This window comes from Columba livia, chromosome 1 (assembly GCF_036013475.1).
Source record: "Columba livia isolate bColLiv1 breed racing homer chromosome 1, bColLiv1.pat.W.v2, whole genome shotgun sequence".
Lineage (NCBI taxonomy): Eukaryota > Metazoa > Chordata > Aves > Columbiformes > Columbidae > Columba > Columba livia.
In genome coordinates, this window is record NC_088602.1 from 166,920,124 (window position 1) to 166,938,930 (window position 18,807).

Here is an 18,807-nt window from a genome sequence, read left to right on the forward strand (position 1 = left end):
TTATAACACAAATGTGTTGGCTGGGAACTGATACTTGAAGGTTGTTTCTCGGTTTATAACAGGCAACATAGTAGATCCCTTGGGTTTTTTTGAGTTATATGATGCTTAACATAATTGACCAATTCATTTCCTTAACTGGAAGAGAAGAGACGAGTCAGTAACCTTTATGGCTCATTATTATTAAAATACTGTTTATTCAAGGGGTGACAAGGAGAGAACTGGAGTGGAGGTCAGTGTTCAGCAGCTTACAAGTCATTAGGGTAAAGCCACTCAGCCACAGCAAGGAGGACCCATAGCACCTCTGATTTTTATTAGGTGACCCTTGCTGGCTTTCAAGCCCCCCCACTCTCTCAGTAGAGGGATTCTCCCTGTCCCAGTCTACCAGAGATGGGCTGTGGTGGGCTCTGGATCCACACTTCCCATTTTGTCATGGCTTTCATGTACTCTGGAAAACAGAAGATGGGTGGATTTAAAACCATAAAGAGTGTTTTACTACCATATTATGTCTGGTTCTTAGCAGGCTAAGAATTACCTAGCTAAGCCATCACCAGGAGACCACGTGCTAGCATATGTGCTCCCCAGGACCAGGGGTCCTGCAGCCACATGGTGGGTTCCCCCTCTGCCCCTGTGGCATCTGTGGCTCTCTGGTGGCCTGCTGGTGGCTTGCTGGTGGAGGGGACAGGCTGTCCAACCTTCTGCAAAGTCTGTGTCGGGACTGCGGCAAGTGAGAGTTGTGGTGGTCTCACCATGAGAGCACTGCTGGTTGTGAAAGCCCAGCCCAGCTCTGCTCTTGAATAGTGCCAGAGAAAGAAAACAAAATCCAGCCAGCAAGACAAGGGTGACAGCACTTCTCCTCCAAGCCCTGGTCTCCCTGGAGCCCTCAGACCCTGCAGACTTTGGTGGAAAACATCTTTGGGCAGCACCTCATGTAACCCTGCACCAGCCTCCAACAACAAGACGGGTGCAGTTGCTGCACTGACTGAGGAGGGTGAATTGGGAAGACTATAGCTCTGTTACTCCTCAGCCTTTTTCCACAGATATTTCCATGGACTACAGATAGTTAAAATGAAGTATGATGAAGAACCATTCAGAAGATTTCAGAAACTGTACTAAAATCATGGTAACACTCAGTCTTTTACCAGCAAAGCATCAGTCTTCCTTTATTGCCATTCACTCGATAAAAAACCATCCTTAACATAACACGAAAGCAAAGTCCTTGCTTCCCCAGGTGAGGGAAACTCAGGGATTATCCATGTAGGCTTATTATTCAGGATGCCTTTGGATAAGCTGTTGCCCAGAGTTGCTGCTAACTCACACTGCAGGAAAAATAACAGTGCAGAAATTGTAGCGTGAAGTAAGAAGTTATCTCGGTTGTGGATTTGAGCTTGAAACTGGCATTCAGCTGGCAGACACCGGATGGCTATTAAATATGTCAACAGCCGCTGATAAATGCCAGGATAGCCTTGTGAACAGGAACTCCTGATGGTCTTTTCTCTTGTACTGTTGCTATTTTAGTTCTATTTGTTTTCTCTCTATTTTGGATGTTACATAGAGGAAAAAAAGATGCTGCACAGCTAGAGAAAACAGTCCTGGAAGGAGAAGAAAGAGGATGCCAGCTGGTCACTTCTTTGCTCTTGGCTAATATAACCACTACACGTTCGACTTTTTCCAAATCACAAAGGGTTTAAATGACAGGTATGGTATGTCATCATCTGCTGGGTATTCAAGGATTTCTAAGGATTTAAGCTTGCCTGCTGCTTGAATACAGGACAAGGAGCGATCCCTGTTCTCTGGCATGTGTAGGGCTTCCCTGAGGGTGGAAAGGGAGACTGGAATTCAAAGCAATTCTCATTTATTTAGTATTTCCCTGTACAAAAGCCAGGAGTTTTCCGAAGCTGACTGGAGTGCAGTCATTTGTGGAGAACAACCTGTGGCTGCTACCTGGGTTATGTCGGCATGTAACAATACCTGTCTGCCTCATGAATGTCAGACAAAGCTGTCATAAATCTTCAAGCCCAGCACTAAAATTAATGGGAATTGCAGAGAGCAGGACCTTGTCAGCTTCATAATAGGTCTGTGGGTGGAAAAAAAATTCTTGTGCTTTCCTTCAGGCATTAGGCAACCCAGCTACTGATGCTCAGTGGCCATTATCCAATTATAAGTGCTTTTTTTGCTCAGAAGAATTCAGTCGTTATCGCTTTTAATGTGTTAAATAGTCACCAGCCTGGGCAAAGGATCAGACCCAGCTGCAGTCTGTGGCAGAAGTTCCCCAGGCCAACTCCTCCACTCACCCTTGAACCTCTTTGCCACATCGTGTGTATTTTGCCATTTGCAATATTGCTTTGTCATTTCAGAGGTGACCGGGGCACAGCGGGGGACTGACTGATCGGTATCGGCCTGGGGTGGGGTGTCCTGTTTACGTCCCCAAGCAGGACTGGGAGTGCTGGCCCGTCTCACCAGCACCGTCCCCAGTCCCCGGAGCGCTGCCACGGGGTGTCGGGCTCCTCAGAGCGCCAAGGCCAGGCTGTTTGTCCGTGCTGTTTGTCGGTGCTGCATTGAATTGTGTTTACAGAGCCTTTTGGGATTTTTGCCGGTCACCCACTGTGACCAGAGAAATATTTTTTTCCTCCTCTGCCGCATAACTTGGCTTCTGTTTTCTTGTTGTTGTTTTTTTCCTCCTGCCTTTGTAGCTGTTGGCTGCGACCAGGGCCAAGTCACGGGGCAGGATGTGCCGCTTCTCCGGAGGTACGGACATGCAAATAAATCACATAGTTTTCAGGAACTTTTCCGGGTACTGGAAGGTGATGATCTGTACCGCCACACTGTTAGCACGGCTCCTGGCACAGCTCTGACCTGCACCACTTCATCCCCTCCCGATCCCCTGTCCTGGGGGATGCTGAGGGCTGGGACCCCTCCCAAAATGTCTGTTTCAGAGGTTGCAGATGGGCTGGTTTGTGCTGCAGAGTGGCTCTGGGCACGCTGTGTTTGCACAGACAGCTCTGTGTGGATGTTGTCAAACATCCACAGCCTTTGGTGGCTGCCAGCTGTAGGCGTGGCAGTGACCTGTCACAGGCTTGGGGTCAGGTGAGTGCCACCGAATTGGCCTCCCTGTTCTGTCATCTCAGTGGCTCTAGGGGCCTTTTAGAGGACCTGGTTTGCAGGTCAAGAAACGACCCCCTGTTGCAGCTCTCAGCTCTCTGGGGAAGGGGCTGATCAGGTCTGGGTAGCCATGCCAAGCAAGTGGCGATGGCAGCAATGACTGAGGCTTCCTCGTCTCCCACCACTACAGTTCCTCATCTCTGTGTGTTTGCACACAGCTGCAGAGGTGGTGGTGTCCCAGCTTGGGCCTCTGCTCTGTTTAACTTCCCTGCCCCTGCAGAAATCAGAGGAGGTTAATTCCCTGATCTTCTGCAGGTGGTGATGCTCTTTGAGTTACAAAAGTACCTGTGCACCTGCCTGCCCCTGACCTGCCCCTCTGGGGAAGCTGGGCAGCTGTAATGGCCTCCTCAGGGTGCTCCGGGGTCTCTTCTGCAGCCCTGGGGGGGTCAGAGGACCCTTACACAACCATCACCTGCCACCAATACCTCATGTTAGGTGGGGTGCATTTCCAGCTTTTGTTGGTGTATCTGAAATGTTTCCTTACCTCCTACAGGTGTTACTCAGGTACAGCCCAAGTAGAGATTATGCAGCATATTTGACCACATAAATATTCAAGGTCCAGACATGAGTTGCACCTGATACAAACAAAGGAAAGGAAACCCAGCTCCTGTGAAGAGGAGATAGAGAGTAATTGTGGGGTTTTCTTTACAGCCATACATTCTAAGATTATAATGTTAGAGATATTTCCTATCAAACAAGGTAGGGATGATGTGACTGAATCAGGCATGGGAAATAGAGTGATTAATGTTCTTTACTCCAGGTTAATGCCAGCATAATGGATGGTTGCTCGCTTTTGATCTCTTTTTCCTTTGTTTCAGTACCTCAGCCTGTGTGCCAAGCCTGAAGTCCAACTGCATTTTGCACTTGCTGAAAGGGGTACATAACCATGTCCACAGCAAGTCAGTTCAGGGAAACATCACTAATGTTGCATTTAGAAACAATTTTATTATTCTCAGCAGTTTTCATATAGATTCAAGGGCCTTTTGGCAGCCCTGTTTTCTAGATGTCTTAAAATCCAGGTCCTGTGCTCAAAAAGTACGTATGATTTCTATGCGTAAGACTGGGAGAAGGAGCCAAAGAAAGAAATTACAGCAGTGTGAGCAAACAAAACACAACAAAATCTTCCCTGGCCTATGTGCATCAGTGGGGCTTAGGCATATATGTGAGTGCATCACACCTGTGAGTGTATCACGCTTGTGAGCACATCACTTCTGCAAGTAGTCCAGCATTATTTTAGCTCCAAAAGAGTCACTAGAGTGCTGGAGTACTGAGGAGATGGGCATAGTCTGGAGCTGGGCTGAACACACAGAGCGGCTCTGCTGATGCCCACTGCGGCACATTGGCCTCTCGGCCATACTAACATTTTCAATACGCCTACAAGTTTCCCATATATAGTATATTTCCCAGCCTGTGAGCTTTGTCATGGCCTCATTGCCTTTCCTTGAAGCAATAAAAGGGATTCATAGTGTTCCTGTGCTGAACTGTGGGAAAAGAGTGGCAAGAAGCTGTGACCCCTGGGCAAGGGCATGCTTTGGAAACACCGTCATTGAAAAATCAACACATCAGCCCAGAAGGTCCACAGGCAGCCCATTTCCTCCTGCATTATCGGAGAGACGGCTTCTCTGGATGCTAAGGCAGCAGCCACTGGACATTTTTGAGATGTTTTCTCTATCCAGTGTTGATGCTGAAGTCAATATGATAACTAAAAATAACGATTAAAAAATATGCTGCAGCTATTTGTTCCCGCGTTGTTATGTTTACCCATACCAGCCAGGCTTTCCATTTAGGCAGGCCGGTAGTACCAGATGTTCAGTCATTTTCAGCAACATGTTCATATCCCAGAAGATTTAGGCTGCCAGAGCAACTATATTAAACATGCCTGTAATTTTCCACTGTGACTGGAAGATCGTGTCCCTCTGGGGCGATGGCTGGCTGGGTGGGCCACACGCACGTGCAGTCGGCATAGCCTCAAGCCCTATCCCAGATCTGGCAGTGGCTGGAGGGGACACCTTTCTGCAGCTCTGCCAGGGCTTGGTCTGGCAGTTGCCAAGGATGGAGGAGGCCCCTGGCAGTAAGACCTCCTGGGACATGATGGGACATGCTGTTGGGGTCCACAGGCTGCCCAGTCACTCTACAGCCAGCTGCTGCTATAGGGAAGGATGTGGCGAGGGCTGCAGGTAGATTTTCCCCCATCCCTCCTTGTACTTGCAAAAGCCTGCAAAGTAAGTGTCTGTTGAGGTGGTCTGAAGAAAAAAAATGCTCTTTAACAGAAGAAAAGCAGATGTTTTACCTCAACACCTCTCTCCAGCCACTTCTTGCTTCTTGATTAATGTGCTGAGCAGAGCTACCCAGCCCACAGGGCACACAGAGATGGGGGGTGCTCACCCCATTTGCAGATGTTTACTAGTGAGCAGTCAGGGGTGTAAGGTGACCTCCCTGAAAGAGGATGTGGGACACATCTGAGTATGGCCTGCCACAAGCACCTGGCTTCAGGTTAGTGAAAACTGATGGGCAGATTTGAGGGGCTTGTCCTGCTTTTATCCACAGAGGTGGCACAAGATGGTGGAGAAGGCTTCACTTGCACAGAACCATATGGATTTAGCTTACTGCCTGGTCCCGACAGCCCTCATGGCACAGGATTTGGTCTCAGAGAGATGCATGGTAGAAGAAGAGAGTGAAAACTTGTTATTGGGGCTGGATGTTTCCCTTCTCTGTGCTGAAGTGTCTGCTGAGAGCCCACGTGTCAACCCACTAAAAAGACCAAAAGATGTCTCCCGTGTGTGTCTTTGGGTAACATGGGTTGGACAATGTGTAGGCACACTGGAGGGGCTGTATTTGCTGTATCTGCTCTGCTGTGGTGGCAGCTGGCTCCAACACACCCAAGTGCTTCACCTCCTCCAACTCAAGTGCCTGTCGCCAGCTGAGACTCACTCCTGCAATGCTGCCAGACAACCAGGAGCACAGCGTCCCTGGCAGCCACCCCTGATCCCTATCACCGACACCCAGCTCACATCCAGTCTCCTGCACTGGAAACAGGGATGGTTGAAGACTACCAGGCTTCCTTCGGGTGCAGGTGAGGCAAGAGGACAGCATGGAGATGCTGTGGGGAGAGCTGCTACAGCTCCTGCTGCTGCTGCCACTGCTTTGGCCCCTAAAACCCCAGCACCCACCTCTTCCCTCCAGGAGCAGCACGGTCCAGAGAGGGGCAGCTCAGTCTCCGGGGGGCTGCCAGCTTTGCCTCCATCACCAACTCTTGTCTGTAAGGCCAGAGGTGTATTTCTGGAAGAACAGACCCTGCTGTGGATACTGCTGCTAACTTTGATTGCAACCAGGTTGGTTTTCCTGCCACTGTCACACAGCAGGATTGGCCAAGGCATTGCTACCTCCCTCAGGAGTCGTCAAGCAGGCAGGGACAGACATCCTACTATACATGTAACAGATGGAATGAAACAGATAAACCAGGCAGGCTGCTCTCATGAGCTCACTCAGCTGCAAACATTTACTGTCCAAACAAGCTTTTCTTGCTCAGAAGGCCTTGGCTGGCCATCTTGTCCCTGTGAGGTGATGTCATACAGATGGAGGGATATCCAGCTCACCCACTCTCAGTAAAGGGATATTTCTCCTTCCAGCCAAAATCCCCTCACAGAAATCTCTCATGGGCACATTTGTCCTATGGAAACTAATATCTTTCCTTCATAAAATCATCAGTGCCCAGACCCAAGGCTGGGACGTGGCTCAGACAAGGTGCCATAAGCGGCATCTGCTGCTGGAGTAATCCTGGTTCCCCGCAGTGCCAGAGCCGGCCAGGACTGCGGGCCTCTCTGCTCACACCCTCCAGCTTCCACAGTGCCATGTTGATCAACTAGCTATTGCAAATGTAGTTTTAATGGCATTAAAAGAAAATCAAGCTGAAAATACATCAAGTGGGTCTCCCCCTGCCCTCTGTCCCGCTGGGGAGATGGTGTGGCCGCAGCACGGTGCCCTGGCTGTCACTCTAACCACCCACCCAAGGAGGTGATGCCCACGCTGAGGTTACGCCTCAGTCTGCTGGCTGCTCATTTCTGATGCTTGACTACACTCTGCAGTGTTTTTATAGACCTTTTGCCACAGTGTTTGTTTCCCACAGCCTTTTTTTTTTTTTTCTTCTTTACAGTTTCAGATGTAGAGAGTGAGCCTGATTTCTGCCATCCCCAGTTTGCTTTCTCTGGGTAACTCCTCTGCAGCTCAGCCATCAGGTCTGTGTGCATGCAAGGATCTGGCCAGCTTTGAAAATGTTTAGGTGCAATTCTCCTTCTTCTGAGAAGAGCCTATGATTAAGCCTCTCAAAACAGAGGTAAAAGGGGATTTCTGTGAGCCAACAGTGCTGCTTGGCTTTTTACCACAAGGTGAATGTTACCTTCCTCGAGAGGAAAATATCCTCCATGGCAGCATCTCCCCACTCAGTGTCATCTTTCTCGTGCTCTTTAGTGCAGGTGGGAAGCCTACATTGCCAGTGGCATAAACTGTAGCAGGAGATGAAGACGTTGAAATCATATTATATTTATTACATACATGAGATATAAAAACAAATTACCAAAATAGTATCATTTTTTTTTTGTGAGTCCACAGGACCTCGAAAGAAAAATACATACTTAGAGCAGATTGGTAGTCTCGTGGATTTTCTGGTGTTGTATGTCTTCCTTTTCTTTCCCCCCACACTTATGAACAAAAGAGACTCTATGCAATGTGGTCTAAAGATGCTTTACAAAGAAGATATATTTTAGTGCTGAAAACCGCAGAAACTGTGCTATATTCCATACTGGTGTTAATGAGGAAGTATAGTGGCCGTATATATTGCAAACAATAACACAGAAGAAAACAAATAAAATGTTCAGTTTTAAATACTAACATAAAAATAAAATAAACTCCAGGCCCACCATGAATTGCTGGGTTGTGATATGCGAATGCGAGTCCTTTCTGTTCTCTGCATCCACTCCTTTTCCTGCAGGCAGAGTTTTGCTCCTCTAGCAATTGCATTTTTTTATCTCAAAGTCTCTTCTTCTTCTCACACTGTTTGCGAAGTCTCGCTGGAGTCCTGCCCACAGGGTCCAAGCGCTGGTCTGTAGCTCGGACTTCAGTGCAAATACTTTATCTTTCAGGTTGCAATCTCAGATATTCTGAGTGGCCAGTGCCAGGCTGGCCATTCCCTTTATACCATTAACACCGTCCAACTGAGGGGGGTCTTCAGGAGTGCTTCTGTTTCAGCGAGTTTTTTCACATGTCACCTTCAGCCTCTTCTTTCCCCAATACAATCAGACTTCCTGCACTGTGAAGTGGCAGGTAGTAAAGTGCTTTATACAATGATGAAATATTTACACTAGGGCTAGCTTCATTTTTTAACACTTCAAGGACAAAAGCTCAGAGATACTGCACCCTCCAGCTTTTCTCTGTGGCTGTGCAGCGGGTGGAGACCCAGCCTCTGCCCCACACCACACGTGTGCCACGGCAGAGGGATTCAATTCACTCTGGCAGCTCCATCTCACCAGAGGATGTAGCCCCCAAAACCTTCAGCAGGGTGACCAGAGTAAAAGCACACAGTGCCTCATTCTCTTCGAGGAGTGCCATGTCCAGACCCAAGGGGGTGTTTCTAAAGAGTGGTTGTCACTGCCATGCTGCCGCCAGCACCTGCCCGTTGCTGCGGGCATCACCTTCCCCACAGCATCCTCTGGAAGTCGCTCAGGATCCACGCTGGCAGCACTGGCAGCGGTGTGTTGCTTCTCAGCTGTAGCTTGTGGGCACGCTTTCCCTCTCTAGGGAGGCAATTTAGTCAGTGGCTTCATAGGAGCTGCTCCGACATCGCACTGGAGCAAGACAAGCATCCGCCCTTCCTTTTGTTTTCCTCAACATATCGACGAGCAGGGCTCAGGCGAGCCCTTGGCAAAGAAGCTACAGGCAAGTGAATGAATGTTGGCCAGGAAGGAATAAATTAGACAGCGCCTACAACTCTGAATGCCTCGCTACTCGTTTTGGCACTATTTTCTTACATTCCAGTTTTCGTCCTAGAGATCTTCTCTCTGTGAAGGCTGTTGTATTTTGTGCATAAAGAAATGCCCCAGGCGGTCGCTCACCTCTAGTTGCAGTCTGTTTTCAAAATCTCCAGGACCTTTCTTCCAAGAGCTGCCTTCCACTGATGGACAAAACTTTTCATGTTGACGATGAGTCTGCCTGTTTGGACATCCTCATGTCCCGCCACAAGATACTCCAAGCCTGCAAACCAGCAAAGTGGTCAGAGACTGCACAGGACTACGCTTAAGATGCCTATTGATTCTACAAAGTTAGCCTGGATATCCAGTCCTGTGTAAAAAGCACTATTTGAAGAAATATTTATACATATTGATTCTCTCTCCTATACCTGTATATCTATACCTCTATCTGTATCTATGGAAAAACTCCCATAAGGACTAGGGAAAAGTCCCTAGTCCTTAGGACCCAAGACAATGGCAAGAAGATGTGCCAGGGGAGGTTTAGGTTGGACATTAGGAAAAGGTTCTTCACCCAGAGGGTGGTGGAGCACTGGAACAGGCTCCCCAGGGAGGTGTCACAGCCCCAAGCCTGATAGTGTTCAAGAAGAGACTGGAAAACACCCTCAGACACATGGTGTGAACCCTGGACTTGTCAAATGCAAGGACAGGAGTTGGATTCGATGATCCTTGTGGGTCCCTTCCAACTCAGGACATTCTATGATTCTATGAAAAACAACATCTGGGGCACATCTGTCAGTGACATGCAGCATACAATCCTTGATTTTGTTGGCTTTTAAATATAAATTGAAGCTGATATCTGGGGGCTACACTACAAGTTTTTATATCTTGTTTGGGAACTGCTATTACCTTCATCTGGCAGTCACCTGCCTCACCCCTCCCTAGGTCCCTCTCAGTGCCCTCGGTCTCCCCACTCCATCCTGACCACAGCAGGGACTCTGTTCATGTTTACTCGGGTTTTTGTTTTGTAGTTCAGAATAAAGGGAAGGTGTCCCCTAGTTAAAGGTCAAGCATGTTTTTCTTTAATTCAATACAATTTGTTATCTACTTTATCTGAGTTTTTGGGCACACACATCCTCTCTTCTGCCAAGTAAACACAAGATATGTGTATGGCAGTATCACCCTTTGCAAGACATTCATTTTGGCCATGTCAGTTCTGCTGTTATAAACATCACTCTTTAAGGGCTCCTAAATCTAACTCCTCTGAGAGAGAAATGTGGCACACACCCTCAGAGAGCAAGCAAATATTGCTGCAGTTGCTGATTCAGTAGGGCTTTCTAGATTTTTCAACCTGACGTTACAGAAGTGTAAACTTAAAATGAATCAAACAACTGAGACGCCATGAGCCAGGACTTGAGGCTGTGTGTTTTGCCGTGTGTTGCTGGCAGACAGCTCTCTGCTTATTTGTCTCTGTGCTTGGCAGAGCCAAGGAGAAGGGGCTCCTGTTCCCTTGAGTAAGGCTGAGACCTTTAAACCTTTCCACTCGGTGTCCCCTCAAGAAATCCAACCTGTCTCTGTGCGTGTGTTTGGAGAGGAAGGTGTGTGTTGGTAGTGAATATCCCCTTGTAGGAAGTTAAGCGTATTATCATCTGAAAACAGCCCACGGAGACTTGATAAATGCTTGGAGTTTTTATTTCTTGCCACAGCCTTTAAGAACCTACCCTCCTTTTGGTATCCTTGTAGTGTTGTGAAACAGAATTAAAAAACCTTCAGTTTCTTTTATTTTTATATTTGATCTCTTCTGTGTTTGTGGGAGATGTGATTTCCACTATAGCTGTATGTCAGGAAATCATTTTATGTCAGCTTGGCTTTTTATCCAGATGTTGTTGGTTTATTCATCTGCAGGTCATAAGCTCCTACTACGCTAAGTGGGTTAAATCTGGTAATACAGTATTGCCAACCATTCAGAAATGAATGTGGTAGCTTAAGAAAATAATGAGATTTAAAAATATATTTGAGATCCCTTTTTACCTTTGAAATGACTGAATCCTAAAGATGCACACAGTTGATGTTTTCAAGTTTCTCATTAGGACCAAGCTCCACAACTTCTTTCTAACATGAGTCATAGAATCATAGAATACCAGGTTGAAAGGGACCACAAATGAAAGCTGAGATTAATTTATACTTGTGGGACTCCAGCAGCTGCGTTTCAAGACAATATCAAACTTTGCAGTGTAAATCATAAGAGCTGATAAGGGAGCAACATCTGATGTGTCAGACACCTGGATTACCCCTAAAGACAATTGCACCTCCGCCCTTCTCCTGATGTCCAAGTGATTTTCATTGATTTTGTGACTACTACTGTCTTTTCCTCTACTGGGAAGTTCCTCTGAAGTCAGTGTAAGTCACAAAGCTGGGTGTCAGGTGTGGGGCTGCCCCACATGCTCTGTGTCTGACAGCTTTCATGATGTTCCTCCAGGTTCATATTAAGGCAGCCACATCTGGGCTTTCTTGCTTGTGTTTGCATTGCATATGGGAAAATAAAACAGCTATATCTAACTGTAGATTCATGGTGTTTTACCAATATCCAAAGTCTTACTGCACTTAAACAGTAATGTCCTGCCTAACGCTGCTGATTCATCTGACCCTTGCACCTCACAAGGCTTCCTGACTACAGCTGTGCTGTCACAGCAGCCACCTTCAAAGCCAAAGACCATCAGTCTGGTCGAGATAAAAGAAGACTGCAAACACCCCATCAATGAATAACCTTTCTGCGTGATCCAGCCTCGCAGACAGCCCTTTCCCCCCAAAGGAAGCTCCTAATGCTGCATATGTAAAGGACATCTCAGCACTGAAGTCGATGTTTCAATCAGTGATTTCCAAGAGATGTGTGCACCTCATGGAAACAAAACCCTTTATCTGAATTATTTTGGTAACTGTTGGTTTATCTCAGAGCTGTAAAGAAAGGTGTGTCAGCTGGCAGAGTTTTGCTCTATTGAAAAAAACCTTGAGTCTGCATCTCCTCGTCCATACCAGAGACTGGATGCACTGTTTGGCCACCACTGGTTATACTGCAGTGAAAGATAAAGATGATAAGCAAAAAACGTGAAGCCAAAGCTGTCCTCTCACTGCATAAAAGAATCTCTTCCAAATCTCGTAGATGCAAATCAGTGTTTCTTTCAAAGATACATCTTCCTTTGAGTTTAGATTAGAACTTCGGTACAATATAATAACTCAAGTTAAATGTAAATGTGATTTGATGGATTCAAATTAGCATTAGTTTTGAAAGGATGTGTCATGTAGTTCTGGCATGATATGTATCTCCCTCCCTCTGGGAACAGACTGAGACTAGTAAAGCTGTAAGACTGTTATTATGCTTCATAAAGAGAATTGTATGTTTGAAAGTCTATAGAATGATCCAAGTTTTTCTCTATAAAACTCCAATTTGATGGAGATTGCTGTTGGAATTCAAATGATGTAACAGTCAATAATTTAATCAACACTGGGCTGGAATCTCAGCTCACTGGCATGAAGGGACCGAGGGGTGGGAATGAAATCTGCATAAATGTGGTGGGGATGTACTGCCTGGGGGGGTCAAACCTACCAGGATTGAGGATGGGACAAGTGCAGCCTCTGTTAGTCCAGGATTCAGGGTAGAGCGTCCTCTTGCCCCGTAGAATCTTCAGCTTTGTGGATTTCAAGACTTTCTTGATCTTCACGTTGACTTCTGCATGGGAGCCTTTGTCATGAGCTGACAAGATCTTTGTCTTGATCACTGGGAAAACATGAATTCAAAACATATAAACTATCTACAGTGCCTTTTTTTTTTTTTGTCTAATTCAGGTGTCTCAGCAAAGCAGTGAGGACAATTACTTTGGAATTAGTCCAATGCTCCTTGCTAGGGAGTCCAGGGTCAGTGCAGCCACCAAGGGAACGCATACATAGGACGAAGGGCAATGGGCACAGACCAAAACATAAGAGGTTCCATCTGAATATGTGGAGAAACTTCTTTACTTTGAGGGTGCCAGAGCACTGGAACAGGCTGCCCAGAGAGGTTGTGGAGTCTCCTTCTCTGGAGACATTAAAAACTCACCTGGACACATTCTTGTGCAATCTGCTCTGGGTGAACCTGCTATGGCAGGTGTGTTGGACTAGATGATCTCCAGAGGTCCCTTCCAACTCCAGCCATTTTGTGATTCTGTGATACACCCCTATACCCATAGTCAGGAATGTTGCCAGTTGGTTTGACCACGGCCCCTGGCTGCAGGACAGGTCCAGTGACCTGATTTTCAAAACTTGCAAAAGCCTACCCCAACCATGCTGATATCTCCACTGGTAGGTATCACCCTATGATGGTGCTTTATTCAGTGCTGCACAGTAGGAAGCTCAGGGAAACCTCTCCTCCTACTGTGTGGCCTCCTGAAGCTCATGATGAGCCCTGTAATTCATCTGTCTCTCCAGTTTAGCTGACACCTTTGCACATTGAGTGATGAAAGGGTGGGAAGACTGAGTGCACTTTAGATAAGATTTATGAACTTGAAGTTTTTGTGAGGTGCGTTTTTTTAAATTATTTCTTATCTTTTGCAAGATTAAACATGGTCACTATAGCAGCCAGGGAGCAAAGCAAAGCAGAATCAGATTTTTTCTTAATATCATTAAGCCAGGGCTATATTTCAACAGCTGGCGGCCCCTTGAACTTCCCTTTATAGGCTGCTCCACAGCCTGCAGAGGTAGGGGTTATCTCTCTCTGCATTTTCAACTTCAGCGCAAGACAGAACAGGTGCAACAGGTCCCTGGAAGTTTGTGTAGGAAGGGAGTGCTACACAAAGCATTCCTGGCTCTGCTGTGGTGTGGAGGAGGTGGTTCACTGGCACACACTGGAGAAGTCTTGGCAAACAAAGAACCTCCTCTCATTCATTTAAATCCAATAGATACACTGACAATATACAGCACTCCTTTGCAACAGCTGCGCTTTGCTGAGAGGGGGAAGCTCCCAGTGGCTGTCAGAGCTATTTTCCCTGTGTAGTGGCTTGTGTGGTGATCACTGTCCCTTCTTACATTCAGTGTAATTCAGATTTAGTGATTTCTAGATTATTCTTGAGGCATCTGGTCTACAGACAGTTTTAGTAACCTGTTCTCGGTAACAGTGCTTTCCAGTCTGTCTTGGATCTAGACAACCTCTTAGGGACCCTTCCAGCTTTTGTCCTCCCATGATTTCAGCACAAGAGTATTTTGGCAGTAAGAGAAGTGGGTAATAGAGCAAGACGCTTCACCCACCTTGACGTGGCACCATGATATCTGTATATTTTAGAAAGGTCGAAGATTTGCCCCTAAGTAGACCATGGATTTGAAGGGACAGAGTAGTGCACACAGCAGCACTTCTCATGCTTTACACACTTGTACCACCTTGCAGCATCTCCCTTCACCCACAACTCACCATAGGTGTACTTCATCCCGCAGAAGACCTTGGGATTCCCTAAAACTTGCTCTTTGCATTCGCATTTACCTGGGGAATGAGAAAGAGGCAAAAAGCTGTGGATTGCAGTTTAGAAACAGGAGCCTTCCTGGGCAGAGCTTGGGACTTGTCAGAGGTTTCCATGTGGTCCACAAACCCCGTGCAAAAAAAAGCCCTATTTTCAGATCTAGGCTGAATATACAATCTTAGTCCAAGGGCAATTATTCCTTGTTTACAATTAGAAGAGAAGGGAAACAAAGGCCTTATTATTTTGCCTCGGGATGCAAATAACACGCATGTCTTTCCCCATGGTATTTTCCATGCTGTAATGTACCAGACAAAATTTTAAAAGGAAATGTTGCAGAGGTTAAGGCAGATTAATGACTTCCGTGATCTTAGAACAAAGAATAACATGATATACTTATTTACGTTTAAAATGAAGTTGCTCAGACAAATGATGGAGCTTTGCCCTCAATTAACTCAATTATTGTATCTTTGAGATTTTATCATGCTGCTTTCTGAAAATGCAGGAAATGACGTTTGCCTGTTTGCATGCAGCGACTGCAAAGGAGGACAGCTCGATGCTGCGCCACGGGGCCAACCTGCCTCGCAGCAACCTCACGCAGCACCCACCTCCTCCAGACTGGGGGGAAATAACTTCCCCAGCTGATACTGTAGCCAAATGCTAGGCAATTTGCATCATAATTGCATCATAAACTGCAATTGATGCAAAATTGTTGTGGGTATCAGGGAAGAACATTTTTAATTGGAAATTTCCAGTTCCCTGCCCATGTTACGATATAACAAGGGGTAATGGTTTTAAACTAAATGAGGGGAGATTCAGGCCAAACATGAAGAAGAAATTTTTTACAATGAGGGTGGTGAAGCACTGGCACAGGTTGCCCAGAAAGGTGGCTGATGCTCCATCCCTGGAGACATTCCAGGCCAGGCTGGACAGGGCTCTGAGCAACCTGATCTAGTTGAAGATGTCCCTGCTCATTGCAGGGGGCTGGATTAGCTGAACTTTGAAGGTCCCTTCCAACCCAAACTATTCTGTGATTCTATGAAAACCCAGCCTATAAATAACGTTGCCAATTTCTCCAACATGTAGTGCTAGTGAATACAAAGACACATTTAAAAGGTGATGGACAAAACAAAGAGAGTGTTCAGCCTTGAAATTCAGAGCTGGGGATGCAAATTCAGGCAGGTAACTCTTGCCTCACCGACAACTGAACACTGGTGCAGGCTCTCAGCGTGGAGCATCTGTCCTCACATTGATGGGACCAGCCATAAGGTTCCTCCAGCTCATGGAGGGGAAGGAGGTGGTTGCACAGGACATTAATGGGGGACAGGACATTAATGAATGACCATCCCCTCCTGCAGCTGCCAGGGTGCTAATTACAAACCAGTGCAGAAGACTGCATCTGTGCTGGCTGCTGGTGGGAAGGATGGGTCAGGGAAACAGGCACGAAGCTGCCATCCTACCGGAGTGCCGGAGTGCCGAGAAGCCCTGCTCATCCTCCCAGCCCCAAGTGGGCTCGCTCTCGTTGAGCACTGACTGGAAAGGAGGTGCTTCGTGGTGCCAGGTCACGTCTGAGCTGTTGGGGGGAAAGGGAGATAGTTAACTTTGCTCCTGGAGCCAGATGAAAGAAGGGTCAATACCAACCTGTCCTCTGGGCACATTTCGGTGGTGTTAAATACAAGGGGCAGTTTGGGAAAGTGAATAGGTTGAGTGTTGTCAGAGTGGGTCATGAAACCATTTTGCATTTAAAACACATTCTAGAAATTTATATGCTATAAATAGCCTCAGTATGGTAAAAAAAAAAAACCAACATATAAGATCCAGAGAGTGGGGTACTATTAAAATGTGCTGTCTTCTACAAGTCAGAACTTGACTCTAAGTCCAACAGTCAATACATACTGAGTTGCAATGGCAACACTATTAATCCTTTGGTCTTCTTTCACTCAGATGTCCCTGAGGACCATATTTTCCTTGTGGAGAGGAAGAAGCTGTGAAGGTTATGGAAAACACCTGACATGCTAACACCAGCATGGAGAGCCAATAATCCAACATCACCAGTGCCCCGCCATGGTGTGCCAAGCAGTCTCAGCTCCTGCTCCGCCCCAGCTCCTGACCATACCAAACTCCAAACATTTTATATAATGGATATTTTTCAGCCTGCCTGCCACACATGAATAGGGTTGGTGTGGAGCATTCCCTGGGGTCAGGGATCGCAGGGGTCTGGTGAGGCTGGGGGTTGGCCAGGACCCCCCAACTCACCTGCTGTTGCGACAGTCGCCAGTGCGGGGGTCACAGCTGCGGGCGCAGTCGCAGGGGCGGCAGCCGTAGGCACCGAGGCCCCAGTAGCCGGGGAGGCAGCGGTCGCAGCGGGGCCCCGCCACGCCGGGCTTGCAGGGGCAGTCGCCGGTGCTGGGGTCGCAGAAGGTGCGAGGGCCCAGGGGGAGTGCAGCTGATCCCAGCGGGTGGCAGGAACAGGCTGTGGCGACACCGTGGGGGGAGAGAGCATCTGTGAGTGAAAAAGCTCTGTGGGATGAAGGTGCAGCAGATGCTGCTCTGCCTAGGGACAATTATGTTTCTCAGATTTTTTTTCCTGTTTTCCCTTTAAATCTGACCAGAATTTCCCTGGAAATCGCATGACTTTAACTTTTGTGAGGTATCATCTTAACTAGTTAACGTACTCTGGTTTCATGTTATGTTTTGCCAAACAGGACTTTATTACTCTCCTTATAGCATCTGGACTCCAGTCCAGTCAAGTGCTCAGAGATGTGTCTGGCTCACAGTGATACTTAAGCAGCTGTGGGTTCTTCCTTGGAAAAATGAATCAGAGTATAATTGCTTTCTAAAGTAATAACAACTGTCTTGCATCTAGGAAGTTAAAAACCCCCCTCAGAACTGTCATTTTAATTAAAGTGAAGGCTGAGTGAAAAATACCCCTCTGTCTCTGATTTTCATTTAAAGCCATAATTTCAAAACATTAAAAAAAGAGAATGAGGACACTGACAACTCAGAGATATGCTTTTGAATTTACTCCAGGATGTTAGTTTGCAGAGCATATGTCAGAAACATCGGCTGCTCTTTTGTCCTCCCCCCACAGCCCCTTGAGCTAGAACGATGCACTGGAAGCACACCGGGACACACTGGGAAAACTGGCCATTCTCACAAATCAGAAAGGATGCCCTAAAACAGATGAAGTTTTCCTTGCCTATTTCTTAGGTTTTTTCTTTTGCATAAATGTAATTTGTGTCTGTTCCAAGACTACAATGTTTTTTTTTTTTCCCCAAAGATGTTAATCTTTTCAAAGATCAGAAATACAGTTATCAAAAATATGAGCCAAACCTCTGATCATGTGGCCTTGCCAGGAGGCAGCGCGGTGCCCCACAGGACCAGTAGCTGGGTGACTCATGCTCTCCTTCCCTCAGGGTTTTGCTCTCTGACCAGGATGTGTTATGGTCAGCCTCGTGCATTACGGCAAAATTTCCCTGCTGAAAGCTTTTGTCTAAAATTCCATTTACATAAAAATCAGATGTCCTGAGAAAATTTTGTTTGGAGGGAAAATTTTTACCAAATTCTAATACAAATATTTTAATTTTGCACCTATGTAGACAGTAAAGCAGAAAAGTCACTGCATGCAACACAACCTTTCTTTCTCTTAAAATACTTATTGCTGCACACATATATTTAATTTTGCTCTGACAACATTTTTGTGGTTTCAGGGATTTGACATACCTGGAGTGGTGTTTCAAAATATTAACAGATAGATTAATATTGGCAGTTAACTTAGAGGCAACTATGATTCCAAAATCTTTGCCAGAGTAATCCCCAAATTTTCCCCACCCTTTCCATTCCCAAACAAATATAATTATATAAAATTAAAAGATTAGAGAGCCTGTCCACAAACTGCATAACTAGCTGCAGGCAGTGAACTCCGGTACCTTTAATAGCATAGTTTTCAACAGCGCTCACCAAGACTCACATACCTTTCTCCTGAAGTCTGTGAAGTGTTTTACACCTGACATATGTAGCCAAACGGTCTCTTTTCCTACTAGATGTGGTGGGTATTTCTGGCATTCCTCAGCCCCTTCAGGGGAAATATCAAGCACTCAAAGCTCTTCTATTCTCTGGTAGTCAATGAGCTAAACCCACTGCTCAGAGAGAGATTTGGTCCTGTTTCAGTCAGGTTTCAGCTGAGTGTTACACCCAAACTTATTTGG

General features: G+C 46.5%; 1 protein-coding gene across 2 annotated transcripts in view; it reads right to left on the reverse strand.

The window, feature by feature from the left end:
• Positions 1–7,682: 7,682 nt before the first annotated feature.
• The window catches only part of NTN4 (netrin 4), a 49,163-nt gene continuing 38,038 nt past the window's right edge, over positions 7,683–18,807 (reverse strand). For both annotated transcript variants that reach the window (XM_065043334.1, XM_065043333.1), the window contains exons 6-10: positions 16,856–17,072; positions 16,060–16,172; positions 14,557–14,625; positions 12,724–12,894; positions 7,683–9,405 (exon numbers count right to left, since the gene is read on the reverse strand). In XM_065043334.1, the coding sequence (XP_064899406.1) occupies positions 9,269–9,405; positions 12,724–12,894; positions 14,557–14,625; positions 16,060–16,172; positions 16,856–17,072 (707 nt within the window). In that variant the 3' untranslated portion in view covers positions 7,683–9,268. The remainder of the gene's footprint in view (positions 9,406–12,723; positions 12,895–14,556; positions 14,626–16,059; positions 16,173–16,855; positions 17,073–18,807) is intronic.